Here is a 22,399-nt window from a genome sequence, read left to right on the forward strand (position 1 = left end):
AAAATTTTATTTCTATAGAAAATTTTGTCAAAATTTTATTTCTATAGAAAATTTTGTCAAAATTTTATTTCTATAGAAAATTTTGTCAAAATTTTATTTCTATAGAAAATTTTGTCAAAATTTTATATCTATAGAAAATTTTGTCAAAATTTTATATCTATAGAAAATTTTGTCAAAATTTTATTTCTATAGAAAATTTTGTCAAAATTTTATTTCTATAGAAAATGTTGTCAAAATTTTATTTCTATAGAAAATTTTGTCAAAATTTTTATTTCTATAGAAAATTTTGTCAAAATTTTTATTTCTATAGAAAATTTTGTCAAAATTTTTATTTCTATTGAAAATTTTGTCAAAATTTTATTTGTATAGAAAAATGTTTCTAAGTTTTATTTCTATAGAAAATTTTGTCAAAATTTTATTTCTATAGAATATTTTACAAGATCTACCAAAACATCAAGAATTCTACCAATCTACCAGACAGTAATAAAATCTACCATTTTTGGTAGAATTCTACCAACTGTGGCAAATTTGAACCCAATGTCAGTTTATTGGAAAACTTTCGACACCATAAATGTTAATTAAGATCATTTCATATATAGACTTTTTTTCCTGAATGGTAGGTCGAATCAAGTGGAGCCACTTTTTTCCAACGCTATGCAATCTCGGATGGATATTTATTTACAAATGTTAAAAATCTAAAAAAGGCATATTATAAATATAGAAAGTAAAGAACTTAAGTAAAATCTTAATTTTTAAGGAAACATCTAAACATCCAACCAAACACAAATGTACTACAACACATCCTACATAGCAAAAATCTCCATGGGAGAAGAAAAAAACAAAACAATACTTTTTAAGGGTTTTTTACCGTTTTTTTCTATGTTTTATTGTTTCTCATTTTATTTAGCGATAGGCTTTTTCTCATGTATTTTTTTAAGATCAATTTAAAACATTAATATTTTTTGTAGTTTTCATTTTTTTCGTGGATTAATTTTAATTGTATTTGTTGTTTTATTCATTTTTGTTGTTGTTATTTAAGAATTGTCTGGTGTAGTGTGAGAAGAATTTGAAGTAAAATATTTCATAGTTGAAATTTTATGGATCTGAATTCATTTTTTGTGATCTTATTGATTTTATGTTTCTCATTTTTTCTTATTTTGTAATTTTTGCTTTGTATGTAGTTTTATTATGGGGAGATGGGGGGCCGGGAGTAGTGGTTTTTTACCAAGTTGCAAGTTGGAAAATTATATATATGTAATAATAGTATTAATTACTAATAATAATAATGATAAAAAAAATGTATTTCAAAGTAGATTCAAAGGTAATTTGTTGCAATATATGTATGTTGCTGTGTGATTGTTGTTTCTCTGTTGGTAGTTGGTACTCTATTATATATCAATAGAAACTAAGTAATAATAATAATAATAAAAAATAGGAAAAAAAGAAGAAAAAAAAAGATTTTGTTTCATTCAATAAAAATACGATTACGTATTTATATATATTCTTGTAATATATGTATTTCAAAAAAAAAATTGCTTAAATTGTTTTTAGCTGTTCGAATTCGCGCATTTGTTTTCAATTTTTTGTTTTGTTAAATAATTCTGATATTTTATGGGATCATCAACTATATATATTTTTTTTTTGTTTGTTTATTTTCTATATATTCACTTGTGTGGTTCTTCATCTTCTGCTTTAAATTCTATTTGTGGGTTTCTCCAACGTTTTTTGTTTATCTATTTTCTCTCCTGTCTCTTCTTCGTCTTTGTCAGCTTATTGGCCCCACCAATCTGGGCCAGATGACGAATTTCCTCCATAATTGCCACCATCATTGCCATAGTTGCCACCTCCATAGCCGCCATAGCCACCACCACCGCCACCGCCACCACCATATGAATTTCCATTGCTGCGATAGGATCCACCGCCTCCTTGATTACCTCCTGATGAGCGGTTATTGCTGCCGCGGTTACCACCGCCTCCTCCACCACCACCGGATTGTTGACGGTAATCTCGAGATCCAAAACCGCCTCCATAACGATTTCCACCACCTCCGCGACGTTTATTGCCTCCATGTGATCGATCTGACGCCATCATATCCTCCAAGAAGCTGGGCAATTCTTGTTTCGTTTCAATTAAGAGTTCAACCAGATCGGCGCAAATATTACGATTTTTATCGTTAAAGAATGATGTAGCCACACCAAGATTACCCATACGGCCTGTACGACCAATACGATGGACATATTCTTCAACATCTGAGGGTAAATCGAAATTAATAACATGCTTTACATGAGGAATGTCTAAGCCACGAGCGGCTACAGCAGTGGCTACTAGAATGGGGCAATCGCCCGAACGGAAACAACGCAAGGCTTCCTCGCGTTCCTTCTGTGTGCGATCGCCATGAATAGAGGTGACGGGATGATTGCACTGATACAAGAACTCTTCCAAGGCATCAGCGCCTTTTTTCGTTTCGACAAAGATCAAGGTCAATGAGTCCTTAAAGTTTTCTGTGCCTTCACGTATGGTTTCCAACAAGTCCAAGAGATAAGAACGTTTGTCCTGGTCATGGACCCATAGAATAGTTTGTGTTATATTCTCCGAAGTGGAACCTACACGGCCTACAGCCAAGAAAATGTAATTACTCAAGAAATCAGATGCCAGTTCCTGGATTTGCTTGGGGAAAGTGGCCGAGAACATAAGGGTCTGACGTTGTCCTCTTCCGGGCATATTCGATTCTTCAACAATGCGTCTGATTTGGGGTTCGAAACCCATGTCCAACATTCTATCGGCCTCGTCCAAAACCAAGAATCGAATGTTATCCAAACATACTTTGCCTCTGGTTATCATGTCTTCCAAACGCCCAGGAGTGGCCACTATCAAATGGCATCCTCGATCCAATTCACGCATCTGTTCAGAAGTATTATTACCTCCATACAAAACTGCGGGGCGCATGCGAGAGCGATAGGCAAATTTTTTGGCCTCTTCGAAAATTTGAGTTGCCAATTCACGAGTTGGTGCCAGCACCAAACCCAATGGATACTGCTTGCGACGATTATAGCCACGAGTGTTCTGGGGTGGTGGCGGTATTCCATGCTCATACATTTGATTCAATATCGGCAATAAAAAGGCAGCCGTTTTGCCTGAACCGGTTTGGGCGCAAGCCATCAAATCGCGTCCATTTATAATAATTGGGATCGCGTACTTTTGTACCGGTGTCGGTTTGTCATATCTAGCCATTTGCACATTATGGCGTATAATTTCTGTCAACTGCACGTCATCGAAGGATGTGATGTTGGCTGGGACATTTTTGCCCGTCGCTTCCACGGGTATATCCTCGTATTTGTCAAAATTGATGCCGGTATTACCGACGCCGAATAACTCGGCTTCAAGGCGCTCATCGCGCGGCCCCAATTTGGTGTAATCAATGTCTCCACGTCGCTCATCATTCCAGCGGCCGCCATATCGGCCGCCTCCACCACCTTGCTGCTGTTCATCACCACCACGCTGGTCCGTCTCCTCTGGACGACGTTCGGGCTCTTGCCAACGATTGTTGCGAGGCGGGTCATCACTTGGACCATTGCGTCTGTCACTTCCACGACCGCGATAGTTATTGCCACCGCCGTCTTCTCGGCGGTCAAAGTTTCTATTGTTTTGAGATCTTCCTCCTCCGCGATTCCAATCGTCTCCACCACGTCTTGGTTCGTTATCACCTACAAAGAAAAAGCAAAAAAAGATGCATAGATTGTAGGATAAATTTCAAGTGAGATATGGGTATTAAGCACGGTTGCCACTCGAGCCTAATATAAACGACCAAAATTTTGAGAAAATTTTACCAAAAAACTACCAAACAAAAAAATCTTATTTTGCAAAGTTTTATTTCTATAGAAAAATTTGTCAAAGTTTTATTTCTATAGAAAATTTTGTTAACATTTTATTTCTATAGAAAATTTTGTCAAAATTTTATTTCTATAGAAAATTTTGTCAAAATTTTATTTCTATAGAAAATTTTATCGAAATTTTATTTCTATAGAAAATTTTATCAACATTTTATTTCTATTGAAAATTTTATCAAAATTTTATTTCTATAGAAAAATTTGTCAAAGTTTTATTTCTATAGAAAATTTGTTAACATTTTATTTCTATAGAAAATTTTGTCAAAATTTTATTTCTAGAGAAAATTTTGTCAAAATTTTATTTCTATAGAAAATTTTATCAAAATTTTATTTCTATAGAAAATGTTGTCAAAATTTTATTTCTAGAGAAAATTTTGTCAAAATTTTATTTCTATAGAAAATTTTGTCAAAATTTTATTTCTATAGAAAATTTTGTCAAAATTTTATTTCTAGAGAAAATTTTGTCAAAGTTTTATTTCTATAGAAAATTTTGTTAACATTTTATTTCTATAAAAAATTTTGTCAAAATTTTATTTCTAGAGAAAATGTTGTCAAAATTTTATTTCTATAGAAAATTTTGTCAAAATTTTATTTCTATAGAAAAATTTGTCAAAGTTTTATTTCTATAGAAAATTTTGTTAACATTTTATTTCTATAGAAAATTTTGTCAAAATTTTATTTCTTTAGAAAATTTTGTCAAAATTTTATTTCTATAGAAAATTTTGTCAAAATTTTATTTCTATAGAAAATTTTATCGAAATTTTATTTCTATAGACAATTTTATCAAAATTTTATTTCTATAGAAAATTTTGTCAAAATTTTATTTCTAGAGAAAATTTTGTCAAAATTTTATTTCTATAGAAAATTTTGTCAAAATTTTATTTCTATAGAAAAATTTGTCAAAGTTTTATTTCTATAGAAAATTTGTTAACATTTTATTTCTATAGAAAATTTTGTCAAAATTTTATTTCTAGAGAAAATTTTGTCAAAATTTTGTCAAAATTTTATTTCTATAGAAAATTTTATCAAAATTTTATTTCTATAGAAAATGTTGTCAAAATTTTATTTCTAGAGAAAATTTTGTCAAAATTTTATTTCTATAGAAAAATTTGTCAAAGTTTTATTTCTATAGAAAATTTTGTTAACATTTTATTTCTATAGAAAATTTTGTCAAAATTTTATTTCTTTAGAAAATTTTGTCAAAATTTTATTTCTATAGAAAAATTTATCAAAATTTTATTTCTATAGAAAATTTTGTCCAACTTTTATTTCTATAGAAAATTTTGTCAAAATTTTATTTCTATAGAAAATGTTGTCAAAATTTTATTTCTATGGAAAATTTTGGCAACATTTTATTTCTATAGAAAATTTTGTCAAATTTTTTTTTATAAACATTTTTAATGTACCTCTTAGGAATATTTTGCAAAATCTACCAAAACATCAAGAATTTTACCAATTGTGACAACCGTGAGCGGAAGTCGTACTATGTGTGAAGCTTTTGAAACACTCAGAAATGTTACCTGCATTACTGGGGAGGGGATATAACATTTTGAAAAAAAAACTTTTTAATATTCGTCGGAAATGGGGATTGAACCCATTACTTTTTCTACGGGAAAAATAAATTCCCAGGCTACAAGTATTAAGGGTTTTAATGAGAATCAAAAAGACGACTTTTCGACGTTTTCTAAATTTCATTTTTTCAGGTTTTGCAAAAGTTTGGAAAAATCGATTTTAAAAAGGCGATTTATTTTGCAACTTATTGATAAATTGCTAATATAAACAGATTTTCATTAAATTATCTTTACATTGCAAATTTTACATTTCGATTTTTGATCATTATCAAAAGCCTCCAACATTTTCAATATTTTCAAAAACCTAAATTTTTTTCGTTTGAAAACATTGAAAATCCCAGCAAAAAAAATGAAAGTACTTCTAAAGGCACAACTTTAAAAGCACTTCCAGAAATGTTCTTCCAAAGATGTTCTTTATTTTAACTACTCAGGAAGTTCTTTTAAGTCATTTTTTTATAATTCGCTTTTTTCATATTTTTAAAGGACAATTTTAACTTTTTTATTTCAAATATGTTAAAAACAGCGTAAGGATTAATACAATGGTACAAATTATTTAAATTTTGATTAAAAAATTTCTAAATTCATTCTAGAAAAATTACGAAATTTTGAAAATATTTGAGGTCAAGCGTTTCAGAGAAGCATCAGAATGCATTAAAAATCATAAAAATTAATTATTTGTCAAAATATCACAAAATTTTTTAATTTACATCCAAAATACTGAATTCGGATCACACCTAAAGTGATGCATATTCAGTACAATGGCTGTTGAAATGGTGGACATCCGTCCTATGGCAAGTTTATGCGCTAATTTTCCACCACTTCCGGATCCAAAAAGAACATTTTTACTACATTTTTGGCGACACTTTTTTTGATGGGATGTGAACTTTGCGAAACTTTTCATCTCGAAGACTTGTTCCACCATCTCAAAATTGCAAATTCTTTTAACATAACACAGAGGAATTCCAATGTTCCCAGAGTTTAACACGAATTCGCTTTTCATTTGCTTTACAAACTTCAAATATCGATACCGAATGCGTAAATAACGTTCCAGTATAATTTTTTCCTTAACGTTATTATTATCGCTAGTAATACTTCTAATGCCTGACGTTATTGATTATTTTTTTGATTTTGTTGTCGATTCGTCTTACCGTTCAAATTATCCTCGGTTCTTCCACCTCCGCGACGGCCACTAAAATTGCTAAAATCACCACTTTGGCGATCTCCACGTGAATTAAAGTTACGTCCACCGCCTCCTCGACGAAATTCACCACCTCGTTGTTGGTGTTGATCACGATCGCCGCCTCTGTTATCGTATTTGCTTCCACCGCCTCGGGATTCGTAACGGGAATCGTTTGAATTTGAAGCTTTGGGTGCAAAATTTGTGTCACCTCTTAATTGTGGTGGCACATAAACGCTTGCTTGGCTTGAAGAGAGAGAACCTTTTGTTGTTATGGGGCTGCTATTGTTAGCTCTGCCGCCATTCAAGTCCAGACCAGCAACCTAAATAAAATGGAATAAGCAACAAGAAAAATTGTGTTATTGATAAGAACTCTCAAATAATACAAAAAAATTGTATAAAGAAAGTGGGAAAAAATGAGAACCAACATATCGTAGAATAATAAAATATAGGCCCATGAAAAAAAAAACTTAAATGAATTTTTTTCAAACAAATCTTTGTACCGATATCTATGTTTCGTAAACCACATTTACTAAGCTTTATTGGTTTTTGGAGATATCTCAGCTAGATTTTATGAAATACAAAAATAGAATCAGACAACAAGTTCAACCGTGAAACTATTTCAGAGCTGTGTCTGACACTGTTTAATCACAATATTGGGAATTTTATGCATCGTTTCGTGAAAATCATCGTCGTGTGATACACATCCAAGCCAAAGAAGATTAAGAAAAACGGTAAGCTACACCCGACAAAAGTGCCCCGAAGAAAGCACAATGTTACATCGCTCGGAAAAGAAATGGACACCTTTATTTAGAATTCACAAGGTGTTACCAAATTTACTATCTGGTATAAGTAGTACATCAAGGTCGTATGGTATTGCAAATGGGCCATATCTGACAACTGCTAGGTATAGCCCACATATAAACCGAACCACATACTTGTCTTGCGGAGCCTCTTGGAAGAACAAATTTCATCCGATCTGGTGGAAATTTGTTACGTTATGTTAGTATATGCCCTCTAACATCTGATCTGGTGGTACGTGATGGTTTGGTACGTGATGGTGGTATATGCCCTCTAAAAACCATGAAAAAATTGCTCCATATCGGTCCAAAATTATATATAGCCCATATATAAACCGATCCCCAGATTTGGCTTGCGGTGCCTCTTGGAGAAGTTGTAGAAAATTTTATTTCTCTAAAAAATTTTGTCAAAATTTGATTTCTATAGAAAATTTTTTTCAAAATTTGATTTCTATACAAAATTGGGTCAAAATTTTATTTCTATAGAAAATTTTGCCAAAATTTGATTTCTATAGAAAATTTTGTCAAAATTTGATTTCTATAGAAAATTTTGTCAAAATTTTATTTATTTGCCCTCTAACATCTGATCTGATGGAAATTTGGTACGTGATGGTGGTATATGCCCTCTAAAAACCATGCAAAATTGCTCCATATCGATCCAAAATTATATATAGTCCCCATATAAACCGATCCCCAGATTTGTGCTTGCAGAGCCTCCAGGAGGAGAAAATCTCCTCGGAACTGCTTGAAAGCTGTTACGTGATGTTAGTATATGCCCTGTGAAACCCGTGTAAAAATGGTCCACAGTGGCCCATAATTATATATAGCCCATATATAAACCGATCCCCACATTTGGCTTGCGGTGCCTCTTGGAGAAGCAAATTACATCCGATCCGATTGAAATATTATACGTGGTGTTAGTCTATGGCTTCTAACAACCTATATCCGTCCGTATATCTATATCCGTCCATAATTATATATAGCCCCCATATAAATTGATCCCGAGATTTGATTTCCGGAGCTTCCTGGAGGTAAAAATTCCATCCGATCCGGTTGAAAATGGGTGCGCCTATGGTAGAGGGTACATAAGATTCGGCCTGGTCGAACTTACGACCACGGTTGCCACTCGAGCCAATTTTATTTATGTAGAAAATTTTTTAAAAATTTTATTTCTATAAACAATTTTGTCAAAATTTTATTTCTATGGAAAATTTTGTCAAAATTTTATTTCTATAGAAAATTTTGTCAAAATTTTATTTCTATAGAAAATTTTGTCAAAATTTTATTTCTATAGAAAATTTTGTCAAAATTTTATTTCTATAGAAAATTTTGTCAAAATTTTATTTCTATAGAAAATTTTGTCAAAATTTTATTTCTATAGAAAATTTTGTCAAAACTTTATTTCTATAGAAAATTTTGTCAAAACTTTATTTCTATAGAAAATTTTTTAAAAATTTTATTTCTATAGAAAATTTTGACAAAACTTTATTTCTATAGAAAATTTTGTCAAAATTTTATTTCTATAGAAAATTTTGTCAAAATTTTATTTCTATAGAAAATTTTGTCAAAATGTTATTTCTATAGAAAATTTTGTCAAAATTTTATTTCTATAGAAAATTTTGTCAAAATTTTATTTCTATAGAAAATTTTGACAAAACTTTATTTCTATAGAAAATTTTGTCAAAATTTTATTTCTATAGAAAATTTTGTCAAAATTTTCTATAGACAATTTTGTCAAATTTTGATTTCTATATAAAATTTTGTCAAAATTTGATTTCTATATAAAATTTTGTCGAAATTTGATTTTTATAGAAAATTTTGTCAAAATTTTATTTCTATAGAAAATTTTTTCAAAATTTTATTTCTATAGAAAATTTTTTCAAAATTTTATTTGTATAGAAAATTTTTTCAAAATTTTATTTATATAGAAAATTTAGTCCAAATTTTATTTTTATAGAAAATTTTGTCAATTTTTTTTTTCTACTTATGAATTGCCTTAAGTTTGAGAGGAATATTTTGCAAAATTTACCAAAACATTTAAAATTCTACGAATCTACCAAACAGTAAATCTTCCATTTTTGGTAGAATCCTTCCTAGGCCTCTTAGAGCCTGTATCAAAAAAGGGGACCCATGTGATGGATTCTAGGTATGGAGGCCCTCTAGAAATGATATCAGGAAAAGGGTTCATATGAAGTAATATGGAAACTGAACAGATAAAGCTCATCTCATCGAAATTGAACAACAATCAGACGAAATTTTAATAAAAAAGCTTCATTAAATGCTGTAACGCTATTTTTTTTAACGCAATGACAAAATACTTATACCTCCAACCTATGACGAAGTGTGTATTCAAATATTCTGCTTCATATTTTTATTTCAATTTTGGATCTTCATTGTTAAACAAGAAGAACGTAGTACCTGCATTCAGAAGAAAACATCTGGCAACTGTTGTTATCGCTTTTGAACCTCTTTTCAAACACATCGTTTTTTTTTTTTTTTATTATAACGTGTTTTTGTTTAACCAACAATGTGAAATTATTTTTGTATTGTTTTGTGCTATCTCCAAGAACAAAGGAAAATAGTTTTAATTTTTTTTAATTCATTTTGTATGAATGACTCAAGTTGTGTATTTTTAAAGCATCAATATCTTCAAGAGTGACGGCGGTGGAGGCGTTAGTTCATAAACGAGTACTCACTCGACCATCTATCTACCTTCTCTGTATTATAGCATATGCCTATGGGGGAAAAATGAAACAAAATAAAAAAAAAAAAAACAAACCCAACCAATTTTCAAACTAGTATAAACCAACAAATGCCAAAGTAGTAGTAATAGTAATGCGGGAAAGAGTGAATTTCGAGAGTATAGGCTACGTAGTCTCACGGGAAAGATGTGAAATGCGAAATGTCGTTGAAATAATAGAAGAATCAAAAGCGTGAAATGAGCAGTAACCCACACAAATATGGAATACACCATGGCGCGCATTTTGCTTTCTACTAGTTCCGAATTGTATGCTTTTGACTTCACCATTAAGCAACAGAGGCATGATTAATGCCGTCATCGTCATCATCATCATCGTAGTGTCATGTAAGCATAGCTTTTTTCGACTGATCTCAAATTGTGTTTGTTACCAAGCGAACGAAACAAATATTGTAGTATATGAATGGAGGTCAAATAATATTTTAAATTTACGGAAATGTTATGGACATCTTTAAGCATATGCCTCTTCACAAATCCATACATGTCGAATACAGTGGGACCTTGTGTTTTTGTGGGAATCTATGAATGAAATTATTAGAATTTATCGTATGATTACATCATGGTTGTTTCAATTACTAGCTTTAGTAGTAGTAGATCAATTACATAAGGAAACCAACTATTTTGCACATCCGGGATTTATAATCTTCTATAAAAGACTTATTGGACTCTCAACAATCTTCTTATGTGGAATTGAAGTTTATTTATAAAGGCAAGATACTCAACAAACATCATCTAACAACCAAGACGAAACCTTACTTCAGAACCGGACCTACGCAATACTGCCTAATAGGATTTTTATATATCACCTCAAAAGGACTTCTTGTGGAGTAAAAAATATATAACAGAGTCCAATCTAGAATGCGGATCGTTTTGGGGTCCACCAGCGATGTCAGGATTTTTCTGACTCTTGTCTCCAAAATGGAAGTTATTTCGTTGCCAAAAACCCCCAATTTAAATTTAAAATTGTCACCAAAATTCCCAACAAATTTTCTATAGAAATAAAATTTTGAAAAAATTTTCTATAGAAATAAAATTTAGCAAAAATTTTCTATAGAAATAAAATGTTGACAAAATTTTCTATAGAAATAACATTTTGACAAAATTTTTTATAGAAATAACATTTTGACAAAATTTTCTATAGAAAAAAAATTTTGACAAAATTTTCTATAGAAATAAATTTTGACAAAATTTTCTATCATAATAAAATTTTGGCAAAATTTTCCATCAAAATAAAATTTTGACAAAATTTTCTAACATAATAAAATTTTGGCAAAACTTTCGATCAAAATAAAATTTTGGCAAAATTTTCCATCAAAATAAAATTTTGACAAAATTTTCTATAGAAATAAAATGTTGACAAAATTGTCTATAGAAACAAAAAATTGACAAAATTTTCTATCAAAATAAAATTTTCCATCAAAATAAAATGTAGGCAAAATTTTCCATCAAAATAAAATTTTGACAAAATTTTCTATAGAAATAAAATTTTGACAAAATTTTCTATAGAAATAAAATTTTGACAAAAGTTTCTATAGAAATAAAATTTTTACAAAATTTTCTATATGAATAAAATTTTGACAAAATTTTCTATATGAATAAAATTTTGACAAAATTTTCTATAGAGATAAAATTTTGAAAAAAATTCTCTAGAGAAATAAAATTTTGACAAAATTTTCTATAGAAATAAAATTTTGACAAAATTCTCTAGAGAAATAAAATTTTGACAAAATTTTCTATAGCAATAAAATTTTGACAAAATTCTCTATAGCAATAAAATTTTGACAAAATTCTCTATAGAAATCAAACTTTGACAAAATTTTCTATAGAAAAAAATTTTTGACAAAATTTTCTATAGAAAAAAATTTTTGACAAAATTTTCTATCAAAATAAAATTTATGCAAAATTTTCCATCAAAATAAAATTTTGACAACATTTTCCATCAAAATAAAATTTTGACAACATTTTCTATAGAAATAAAATTTTAAAAAAAATGTCTATAAAGAAATAAAATTTTGACAAAATTTTCTATAAAAAGATACAATTTTGCAAAAACAAAAGAAATAAAATTTTAACAAGATTTTTTATAGAAATAAAATTTTAAAAATTTTTTTTATAGAAATAAAATCTTGACAAAAATTTTCTATCAAAATAAAATTTTGACAAAGTTTTCTATCAAAATAAAATTTTGGCAAAATTTTCTATCAAAATAAAATTTTGCATTTTTTCTATAGAAGTAAAATTTTGACAAAATATTTTGACGAAATTTTCTATAGAAATAAAATTTTGACAAAACTTTCTTAGAAATAAAATTTTGACAAAATTTTCTATAAAAAAAAAATAAAATTTTGCAAACATTTTTTATAGAAATAAAAATTTGACAAGATATTCTAAAGAAATAAAATTTTGGCAAAATTTTCTTTCAAAATAAAATTTTGACTTTTTTCTATAGAAATAAAATTTTGACTTTTTTTCTATAGAAATAAAATTTTGACAAAATTTTCTAGAGTAATAAAATGTTCACAAAATTTTCTATAGAAATAAAATTTTGCCAAAATTTTCTATAGCAATAAAATTTTGACAAAATTTTCTATAGAAATAAAATTTTGAGAAATTTTTCTATAGAAATAAAATTTTGACAAAATTTTCATCAAAAACTTCAATATAAAGTTTTTTAAATTTGGTAGTTTTGTTGAAATTTCTTCAAATTTCTTCATATTATATTTGGCACAAGTGGTAACTGTGCTTGTCGATCGAGGTCTGGATACCATACCCGCCTTGCATACAGACCGTCATGTATGCCATCCCAATTTCGACCGAACACCTAAATGTTTTTCAAGGATGGTTTATCACATCATTTTTGTAATTCCAGATTTGTTATGCCTAGGTACCTTAATACCTAACTAATGCCGAAAATTTGGCAACTTTTCATTAAACTCATTCGACCGATTTTGGATGGGATATGTGTATATCGTATAATATTTAAATCCTACATTACCAAAATTTTATTTTTATGGAAATAGCCTAATTTTACTCAACAACGTTAGGTGGAAGTATTTTTCTGATATGAAAAAATTACAATCACCTCGACACGTCATATAGTACAAAACTAATTATCAAAATGTCAGACTGTAATTTCTGAAGCAAAACATTTGGAAAAATCTTAGTTTTTCAATTAGTTCGTATTTTTTGATGAGTATAAGAGTATAATAGTTATTGGGCACAGCAATAACTAGAGTTCAAATTTCAATATTTCATCTATTTTTATATTTTTAACATCAAGATACTTTGTATCAACAAAAATTTGCCACTAACCGATAGACCTTTTGCGTTTAGCTAATAAATAAATAGTTTCCCATCCATAGGACACGTGTATGTATTGGGTACGTTAGTATATCAATTGCAAAATAAAAATGTTTTGTAAATGATTATCAATGAGACCTACACTCAATTGTGTGAAGAGGAAGTACATATACTGTGTACGCATTTACATGACCTTTTTAATGGGGGGGGGGGGGGGGGGAACAAAATGCGGCAACAAATAGAAACTATACTGCCAAACAAAACAAAAAAAAAAAACATACTGAGCAAAAACACAGCACTCTCGAATGTTTAAAATGCAACCAATAAAAGAATGAAAACGTGAGCAGCTTCATAAGAAAAGCTGTGAAATATATATAGAGAAGATTGAACACTTATATACCCAATTTACATTTATGTACACATGTCTATGGGATATTGAAGTGTCAGTTGTATGTTTTCACATCTATGAAGCGGTAGCACCTTGGTCTACTATTTTCCTATTTCACATAACATTAGATATAGTCTATATACCAAGTTATAATTGTAAATGTCTAAAATTGTTTATGCCAATGTAAGATCAATTTTAGGGACATCTTGTAATACGTACATATTTCCCAGAAACATCTATGGGAGGGAAAGGGAAATAAAATTTTGACAAAATTTTTGTAGAAATGAAATTTTGACAAAATCCTCTATAGAAATAAAATTTTGAAAAAATTTTCTATAGATATAAAATTTTGAAAAAAATTTCTATAGAAATAAAATTTTGAAAAAAATTTCTATAGAAATAAAATTTTGAAAAAATTTCTATAGAAGTAAAATTTTGACAAAATGTTCTATAGAAATAAAATTTTGACATAATTTTCTAAAGAATTCTATTAAATTTTCTTAAGTTTTGACAAAGTTTTCTATTGAAATAAAATTTTGGATTTTTTTTGTTCGGTAGTTTTGGTAAAATTTGCTCTTAATTTTGGAAGATTATTTTTGCTTCGATTTGCTTGGTAGCTATTTGGAAAAAATTTTCCATAGAAATAAAATTTTGACAAAATTTTCTATAGAAATAAAATTTTGACAAAATTTTCTATAGAAATAAAATTTTGACAAAATTTTCTATAGAAATAAAATTTTGACAAAATTTTCTATAGAAATAAAATTTTGACAAAATTTTCTATAGAAATAAAATGTTGACAAAATTTTCTATAGAAATAAAATGTTGACAAAATTTTCTATAGAAATAAAATTTTGACAAAATTTTCTATAGAAATACAATTTTGACAAAATTTTCTATAGAAATAAAATTTTGACAAAATTTTCTATAGAAATAAAATTTTGACAAAATTTTCTATAGAAATAAAATTTTGACAAAATTTTCTATAGAAATAAAATGTTGACAAAATTTTCTATAGAAATAACATTTTGACAAAATTTTCTATAGAAATAAAATTTTGAAAAAAATTTCTATAGAAATAAAATTTTGACAAAATTTTCTATAGAAATAAAATTTTGACAAAATTTTCTATTGAATTTTCATAAGTTTTGACAAAGTTATCTATTGAAATACAATTTCGGATTTTTTTTTCGGTAGTTTTGGTAAAATTTGCTCTTAATTTTGGTAGATTTTTTGTTCGAGTGGCAACCGTGCTTGGTAGCGTTCTACTCTACATAAGTCAGTAAGGAGGTAAAATGTTTGAACAGACTCTTGATAAAAGAAATAAAATTTTGACAGCATTTTCTATACAAATAAAATTTTGTTTTTGGAGTAGTGGATTTGGATGTTTGTTTTATTAATTTTGGAAACAAATTATGAAATACATATTATTAATTGAAACATACAAACAAATTACTTTGACATTGTCCAATATGTTGTTAACCTTCAAGTGAAAATGTAATATTAACACGTTAAGACGAATAGGACAATTTAAAATGTAACTAATTGTTAAAATTTTGACAAAATTTTCTATAGGAATAAAATTTTGACAAAATTTTCTATAGGAATAAATTTTTGACAAAATTTTCTATAGGAATAAAATTTTGACAAAATTTTCTATAGAAATAAAATTTTGACAAAATTTTCTATAGAAATAAAATTTTGACAAAATTTTCTATAGAAATAATATTTTGACAAAATTTTCTATAGAAATAATATTTTGACAAAATTTTCTATAGAAATAATATTTTGACAAAATTTTCTATAGAAATAAAATTTTGACAAAATTTTCTATAGAAATAAAATTTTGACAAGTTTCTATTGAAAAATAAATTTTGACAAAAATTTCTATAACAAAATAAAACGAAATAAAATTTTGACAAATTTTCTATAGAAATAAAATTTTGAAAAAATTTTCTATAGAAATAAAATTTTGACAAAATTTTCTATAGAAATAAAAGTTTGACAAAATTTTCCATAGAAATAAAATTTTGACAAAAGTTTCTATAGAAAAAACAAATTTTGACAAAATTTTCTATAACAAAATAAAACGAAATAAAATTTTGACAAAATTTTCTATAGAAATAAAATTTTGACAAAATTTTCTATGGAAATAAAATTTTGACAAAATTTTCCATAGAAATAAAATTTTGACAAGTTTCTATAGAAAAAAAAATTTGACAAAAATTTCTATAACAAAATAAAACGAAATAAAATTTTGCCAAAAAATTCTATAGAATTAAAATTTTGACAAAATTTTCTATAGAAATAAAATTTTGACAAAATTTGCTATAGAAATAAAATTTTGACAAATTTTTTTATAGGAATAAAACTTTAACAAAATTTGCTATAGAAAAAAAATTGACAAAATTTTCTATAGAAATAAAATTCTGCCAAAAAAATTTTGTATACAAATAAAATTTTGAAAAAATTTTCTATAGAAATAAAAATTTGCAAAATGTTCTATAGATGTAATTTTTTTTTTTTTTTTTTTGGATAGCGGATTTCCAGGTTTGCTTTAATTGTCTAAACAAATTATGGAATACATATTATTCATTGAATCATACAAATTACTATGACATTGTTCAATATGTGGTTAACCATCAAGTGAAAATGTAATATTAACACGTTAATACGAATAGGACAATGTAAAAAGTAGCTAATTTATTATTCAACTTGTTACCAATTAAATCATTTAAAAATATATCTTCATATATCATATACGAGTATACATCATACAAATGTCTAGCCCTAAAGATTATGTTAGTTTCGTTTTTTGCCAACAAAAACACAGATTATTTCATTAAAAATATTCACTTTTTTTAATGTATTTACCTGCTAATTTTAAGTTTTCAATTTTGCTTTCAATGTGAATTCATTGAATATTTTTTTTCATATAAGAGAGGGAGAGAAGAACAACGAATGTATTTAGCATGAAAATAGCTTTATGCAATCGTACTGAAAGGAAAATTAATTCTCAATTATTGTTGCAAGGTTATATGCATATAGCATAGAGAGTATTATGAAATATAAACACAAACAAAAATAAAATAAATGCATAGAGACAATTTATCTAAACTTGATCACCATGTCCGACGTCTTTGATAGAAAAAAAAACAGTGGCAAATGGAGGAAAATAAGTCAAATTAAAAATTAAATTACATTTTAGATGCCCATTTTTGTAATGGGTAAAATTTTGTATTTATGTTTATGTTGACATATTCAAAAATACACTATTTTCTTTAATAGATATAGGGAATATCATTCATAGTAATAAATGATTGCAAAATATGGTTAAAATTATATATATATATATATATTATATGCCAACAATTTTATACCTGCCAGAATATCAATTTTGGGTAAACTCCATAAACGTTTTTATTGTCAATTTCTCTCCTGTCAGCCTGCGTTAATTCTTAGTATGTAAACATTTTCTGAGTGCTCTCACAATCAGCGTGACACGCCTTTCGGATTCATCAAAATGCGGTCCCTTATCATTGAGTATTGGGCAGAGAGATGTCCACTAGACATCTATCCTAACCGAAGATGATACAAAGCTCATTTGTAGACATCGGATGGATCTACACAAACCAGCCAAATTAGAATATCCTTCTGCTATGGTTTAAGAATTCGCCTAAAAAGTGTTTATACCTCCATAAAATTAAAACCAGAAACATATTTTGAAAATCTAAGACCAAATTCCGAGGGGCAAGAAATTCAATCAGAAATAGAGTGAAAAATGAGTTAAAACACTGATGAGGGGGCAAAATTTAGGCTCGAGTCATCACGAAATGATTTGACAATTGTAGTTTAGGTTAAAGTGGCAGCCCGATTAAGTTTCAGGCTCACTTAGACTACACAGTCCATTGTGATACCACATTAACTAAAAGTACCTATTACATATGGGCACTTCTAGTTTTAACCGCTGAATCTTCACGATTATTTTCTTCTGTTGAACCAACCAGATTGTTCCAAGTACATTAGCAGACTGCTTAAGTTAACGTTTTCCAGGTCCGAAAGTAATCTAAAGCTTTATGCCCCTAAAATACGCTTACGCCTTACACAAAATGCAGGACACGCACACAAGAGTTGTTTAATTGGTTCCTTTTCCTCCGCATCATGACAGCTCATACAATAGTCATTATACTTCGCGCCAATAGTTTATGCAAAATCGCCTATCAGTGATATCTGACGTCCTGAAAACACTAACATGTCTATTGTGCGGTTTAAGTTTATATGGAGCCATATTTGCTTAGTGTCGTTGTAACCCGTACAATCCTACCATCGGACATTCGCCATCATAACAGCCTTCCTACGCAGTATGAATCCAAAGAGTTTATTGCAGTTTGACTGTTTGGGTATTAATGACAACATTTGTTGGAACATTACTGCTCAGCCAATTCGCCACATCTGTTATTGCTAATATTTCAGCCTGAAAAATACTACAGTGATTAGATAATCATATCGCTATTCGAATTTCCAAATCTTTAGAATATACTCCGAAACCCACTTATCCATCCAATTGGAGCCACCAGTATAGAAATCTATATATCGCTTATTCCCCAGGGTCTCTGTGCACCACGCCTCATTGTTGGGTATTAGAGTTTCAAACTTTTTTTGTCAAAAAGTGGTTTCGCCAAAGTGTAATCCACTACGTTAGGCACATCTGGCATTATTTTGAGGGCCAAACTGTGACCTTACCTTTTTCCGACCACAGCGATAGCTCGCCAACCGCACAGCCGTTGTTGCAGCTGTTTGGCTAGACATTTTGGCAATTGTAGAAAAATGTCTTACAGCCTGTTTCTGTATGTCGAACGAGCTCTATCGATCGACTGAAATGGAGACAAACAGCTGAATTTATAACCAAAAATCAGCTGTTTCTGTGCATTTCAGTCGATCGATAGAGCTCGTTCGACATACAGAAACAGGCTGTTAGACAAGCACAAAAATAAAATTCTGTGTCCGCTCCTGGCCCAAATGCTCCATTTGCACCTCATACTATGCCGTAGGGGTCTTATTTTCTCTCAATTTTGACGCGTCTTTTTTAATAATGCATGGAAATTACCGGCTTGAATCTACTTTAGTACAAGTGGACCGATTTGTCCAATTTTTGGCCAGCATGTAGACTTTTCGATTCTAAACACAAAATGTAATATACCACTTTTTGTCGGAAAGACCTATTTTCGGAGTTAAGGGCCCCTAAAGTTTTCATTATCACGTATATTGGATTTAGTATCCATCGCACATAATCATCCTGAAAGTAATATATTTAGAATAACATGGACCCGGAGAGGTCCTGGGTTCGCGTTAGCCCACTTTTATTTTTTTTATTTATTTATTTCATATAATAGCCAAAGCCTACAAGGCCAATACATAAATATTATATTATATTTGACCTCTGTCTATAGGAGGAAAACTCAAACCCCGGCCGAAGGCCGGCCACCTTTCCACTTTGGGTTCGCGTTAGCCTACTTTGGACTCTGTACATAGGAGAAAGTCCCGAAGGCCGTCCACCTATACCCAATTTTAAAGGGTCGGAATCTCGAAAACTACGCTCTTCCGACAAAATTTTTACTTAATATTTTCTGCTTAAAATATACTAGTTTTACCAGATACGCAAAAAACGGAATTTTATTCATTTGATGAAAAATTGCTGTTAGAATTAACAAAAATATAAAGGAAAATACCGATTTTCAGAAGTCGATATCTCGAAAACTAGGGTTTTCCGCCAAATTTTTTACTTAACATTTTCGACTTAAAATCCCTTCTCCTACACTCAAAAAAATGTTGTTTATTTTTAACAACTTGTGCTAAAGTAGATTTGTTCAAAAAATCATAACCCATCTTTGAGTGCAAAATTCCGCGAAAATTTTGGGAATTACCATATAAACTGCAACTCTCATATACTAAAGGGTGATTCTTTTGAGGTTAGGATTTTCATGCATTAGTATTTGACAGATCACGTGGGATTTCAGACATGGTGTCAAAGAGAAAGATGCTCAGTATGCTTTGACATTTCATCATGAATAGACTTACTAACGAGCCACAACGTCGAATTTTCAGTGAATGGGCCCTAGAAAAGTTGGCAGAAAATCCGCTTTTTTATCGACAAATTTTGTTCAGCGATGAGGCTCATTTCTGGTTGAATGGCTACGTAAATAAGCAAAATTGCCGCATTTGGAGTGAAGAGCAACCAGAAGCCGTTCAAGAACTGCCCATGCATCCCGAAAAATGCACTGTTTGGTGTGGTTTGTACGCTGGTGGAATCATTGGACCGTATTTTTTCAAAGATGCTGTTGGACGCAACGTTACGGTGAATGGCGATCGCTATCGTTCGATGCTAACAAACTTTTTGTTGCCAAAAATGGAAGAACTGAACTTGGTTGACATGTGGTTTCAACAAGATGGCGCTACATGCCACACAGCTCGCGATTCTATGGCCATTTTGAGGGAAAACTTCGGAGAACAATTCATCTCAAGAAATGGACCGGTAAGTTGGCCACCAAGATCATGCGATTTGACGCCTTTAGACTATTTTTTGTGGGGCTACGTCAAGTCTAAAGTCTACAGAAATAAGCCAGCAACTACTCCAGCTTTGGAAGACAACATTTCCGAAGAAATTCGGGCTATTCCGGCCGAAATGCTCGAAAAAGTTGCCCAAAATTGGACTTTCCGAATGGACCACCTAAGACGCAGCCGCGGTCAACATTTAAATGAAATTATCTTCAAAAAGTAAATGTCATGGACCAATCTAACGTTTCAAATAAAGAACCGATGAGATTTTGCAAATTTTATGCGTTTTTTTTAAAAAAAAGTTATCAAGCTCTTAACAAATCACCCTATACAATGCATATCATCATCTCAGTTTACTAAATGGTAACACTGTTTTCGCACTCACACTCACCCACACATATACAGAAGACGTCGTATATACAAGATATCTTATTAAAAAAAAACACTGCGTTCACTAAGCAGCACATAACCTTTAAATTCCAGTAATACATGCATTGTCCATATCAATAGGAACAAACCTTACTCTCGTCAACAAAACAATTGCAGATTTCATCTTGGGAATATAAGAAAAACCTAGTAAAGAAACGAAAACACAATGACACAAAAACCGAAGAGAACCTCGAAAATCTTCACCAACAACAACAAAAAAACTATAACGTGCTTAACAACTAATCTCACAAGCTTGCCACATAACCTCTACACACTTCACATCATAAGGGGAGGAAAGAAAACATGAAAAAAAAACGAAGGGGGGAAAGTAAAAGAATTCATGCGAAAGAACAAAATTAAAAATCACAGAAAATATAAACTAAGATAATTTTATTTCTTCTTCATCTTATGTTTCCTCTGGTGACGAGAATAAAAGATTGCCACAATCGAAAATGGATATTCAGAATATTTTTGCAATTTCTAATGGGTTATGAATACCAACTCTCAATAGGAGTTTCATACGAATATATACAATTGAATTCATATATTTTTGTTGAATTTGAGTTCATGTACTAATGTCTCAATTTCTATAAAACCATAATCCCCAGATTTTGAGAGAAATCTTCGCTGGCAACAATGGATGGTGAGGTGCTTTTTTTAAACCATAAAACCGCCACCGCGTTTTTGTGCATGGCAAGCAGCAGAGAAGATATGTGTGAAATGTTATGAAATCAATAATTCTTTGTCCACGATACGATTACAAAGAGAAATTAAAAATTCCCAGTTTTCTTTTTTTGTCAGATTCCGAGAATATACATAATCACATTTGGAAATTAATTAATTATTGCGGTATTATTCTTCGAGCATTATTCATTATAGTGTTGGTTTTCATTTTGTGTTCAGAATGTGTATAGCTTAGAATTTTTATATTATATTATTACTCACTTGCTGCTCTAGACCTGTGCCATTTTGGTTAATAGCATTACTCATATTACTTTCCAATCAGTTTCTAATTTTTTTGGTGCTTTTCCGTTTAGGAAATTTTTCGAACCGATCACTTTTATTATTTCCTTCAATACAACAATGGTACTTATTAAGGTCTTTAGTTTTTTTTTGATAATTTATTTAGTTTTTCTTTAATTCGTTTTTCGTGGTGTTGAGTAGTATATAAGAGAAAAAGTTATGTATCAATCATCAATCACACAAAAGCAAATGAAAAAATTCCGTAAAGTCACATATACACACACACGCACGTATATATATATATAGATAGAAAAACCAATTCAATTCGTTTTCTAATGCTTGGCGAATTAAATTTTTTGCGAATTAACTTCACGTTTTCCTATATCTAAATATTCTATGTATTTCTTTTAGTAAATTGTTAAAGTTTTTGGGATGCAGAAATGCAAATATCTGCGTTAAATCTTTCCGTTCCACAAACACTTATTTTTTCCAACGCGTGAAAAAAGGTAATGAGGATAAGATGAGGCAGAGTTGTATTTGCTTATGTGTCAAACGTGGATATGTGTTATCT

At 29.6% G+C, this 22,399-nt stretch overlaps 1 protein-coding gene across 1 annotated transcript; it reads right to left on the minus strand.

The window, feature by feature from the left end:
* Positions 1-847: 847 nt before the first annotated feature.
* Positions 848-22,343, minus strand: bel (ATP-dependent RNA helicase bel). The gene is made up of 3 exons (XM_075289926.1): positions 21,811-22,343; positions 6,607-6,958; positions 848-3,704 (listed from the first exon to the last, which is right to left on the minus strand). Exons 1-3 carry the CDS (start codon positions 21,853-21,855, stop codon positions 1,771-1,773), a joined length of 2,331 nt encoding a protein of 776 aa, XP_075146041.1. The 5' UTR covers positions 21,856-22,343; the 3' UTR covers positions 848-1,770.
* Between the last annotated feature and the right edge of the window lie 56 nt (positions 22,344-22,399).

The sequence above is a fragment of the Haematobia irritans genome, chromosome 1, assembly GCF_050003625.1.
Source record: "Haematobia irritans isolate KBUSLIRL chromosome 1, ASM5000362v1, whole genome shotgun sequence".
NCBI classification, from domain to species: Eukaryota; Metazoa; Arthropoda; class Insecta; order Diptera; family Muscidae; genus Haematobia; species Haematobia irritans.

What these genes read in the sequence shown, in the direction of transcription:
- bel (XM_075289926.1), bottom strand. Translation starts at nt 21,855, where the DNA reads ATGAGTAATGCTATTAACCAAAATGGCACAGGTCTAGAGCAGCAA. An exon ending in GCACAGGTCTAGAGCAGCAA is followed by an intron (nt 6,959 to 21,810) that starts GTGAGTAATAAT and finishes CATTTTATTTAG; the next exon opens with GTTGCTGGTCTGGACTTGAA. An exon ending in AACCGAGGATAATTTGAACG is followed by an intron (nt 3,705 to 6,606) that starts GTAAGACGAATC and finishes TTTTCTTTGTAG; the next exon opens with GTGATAACGAACCAAGACGT.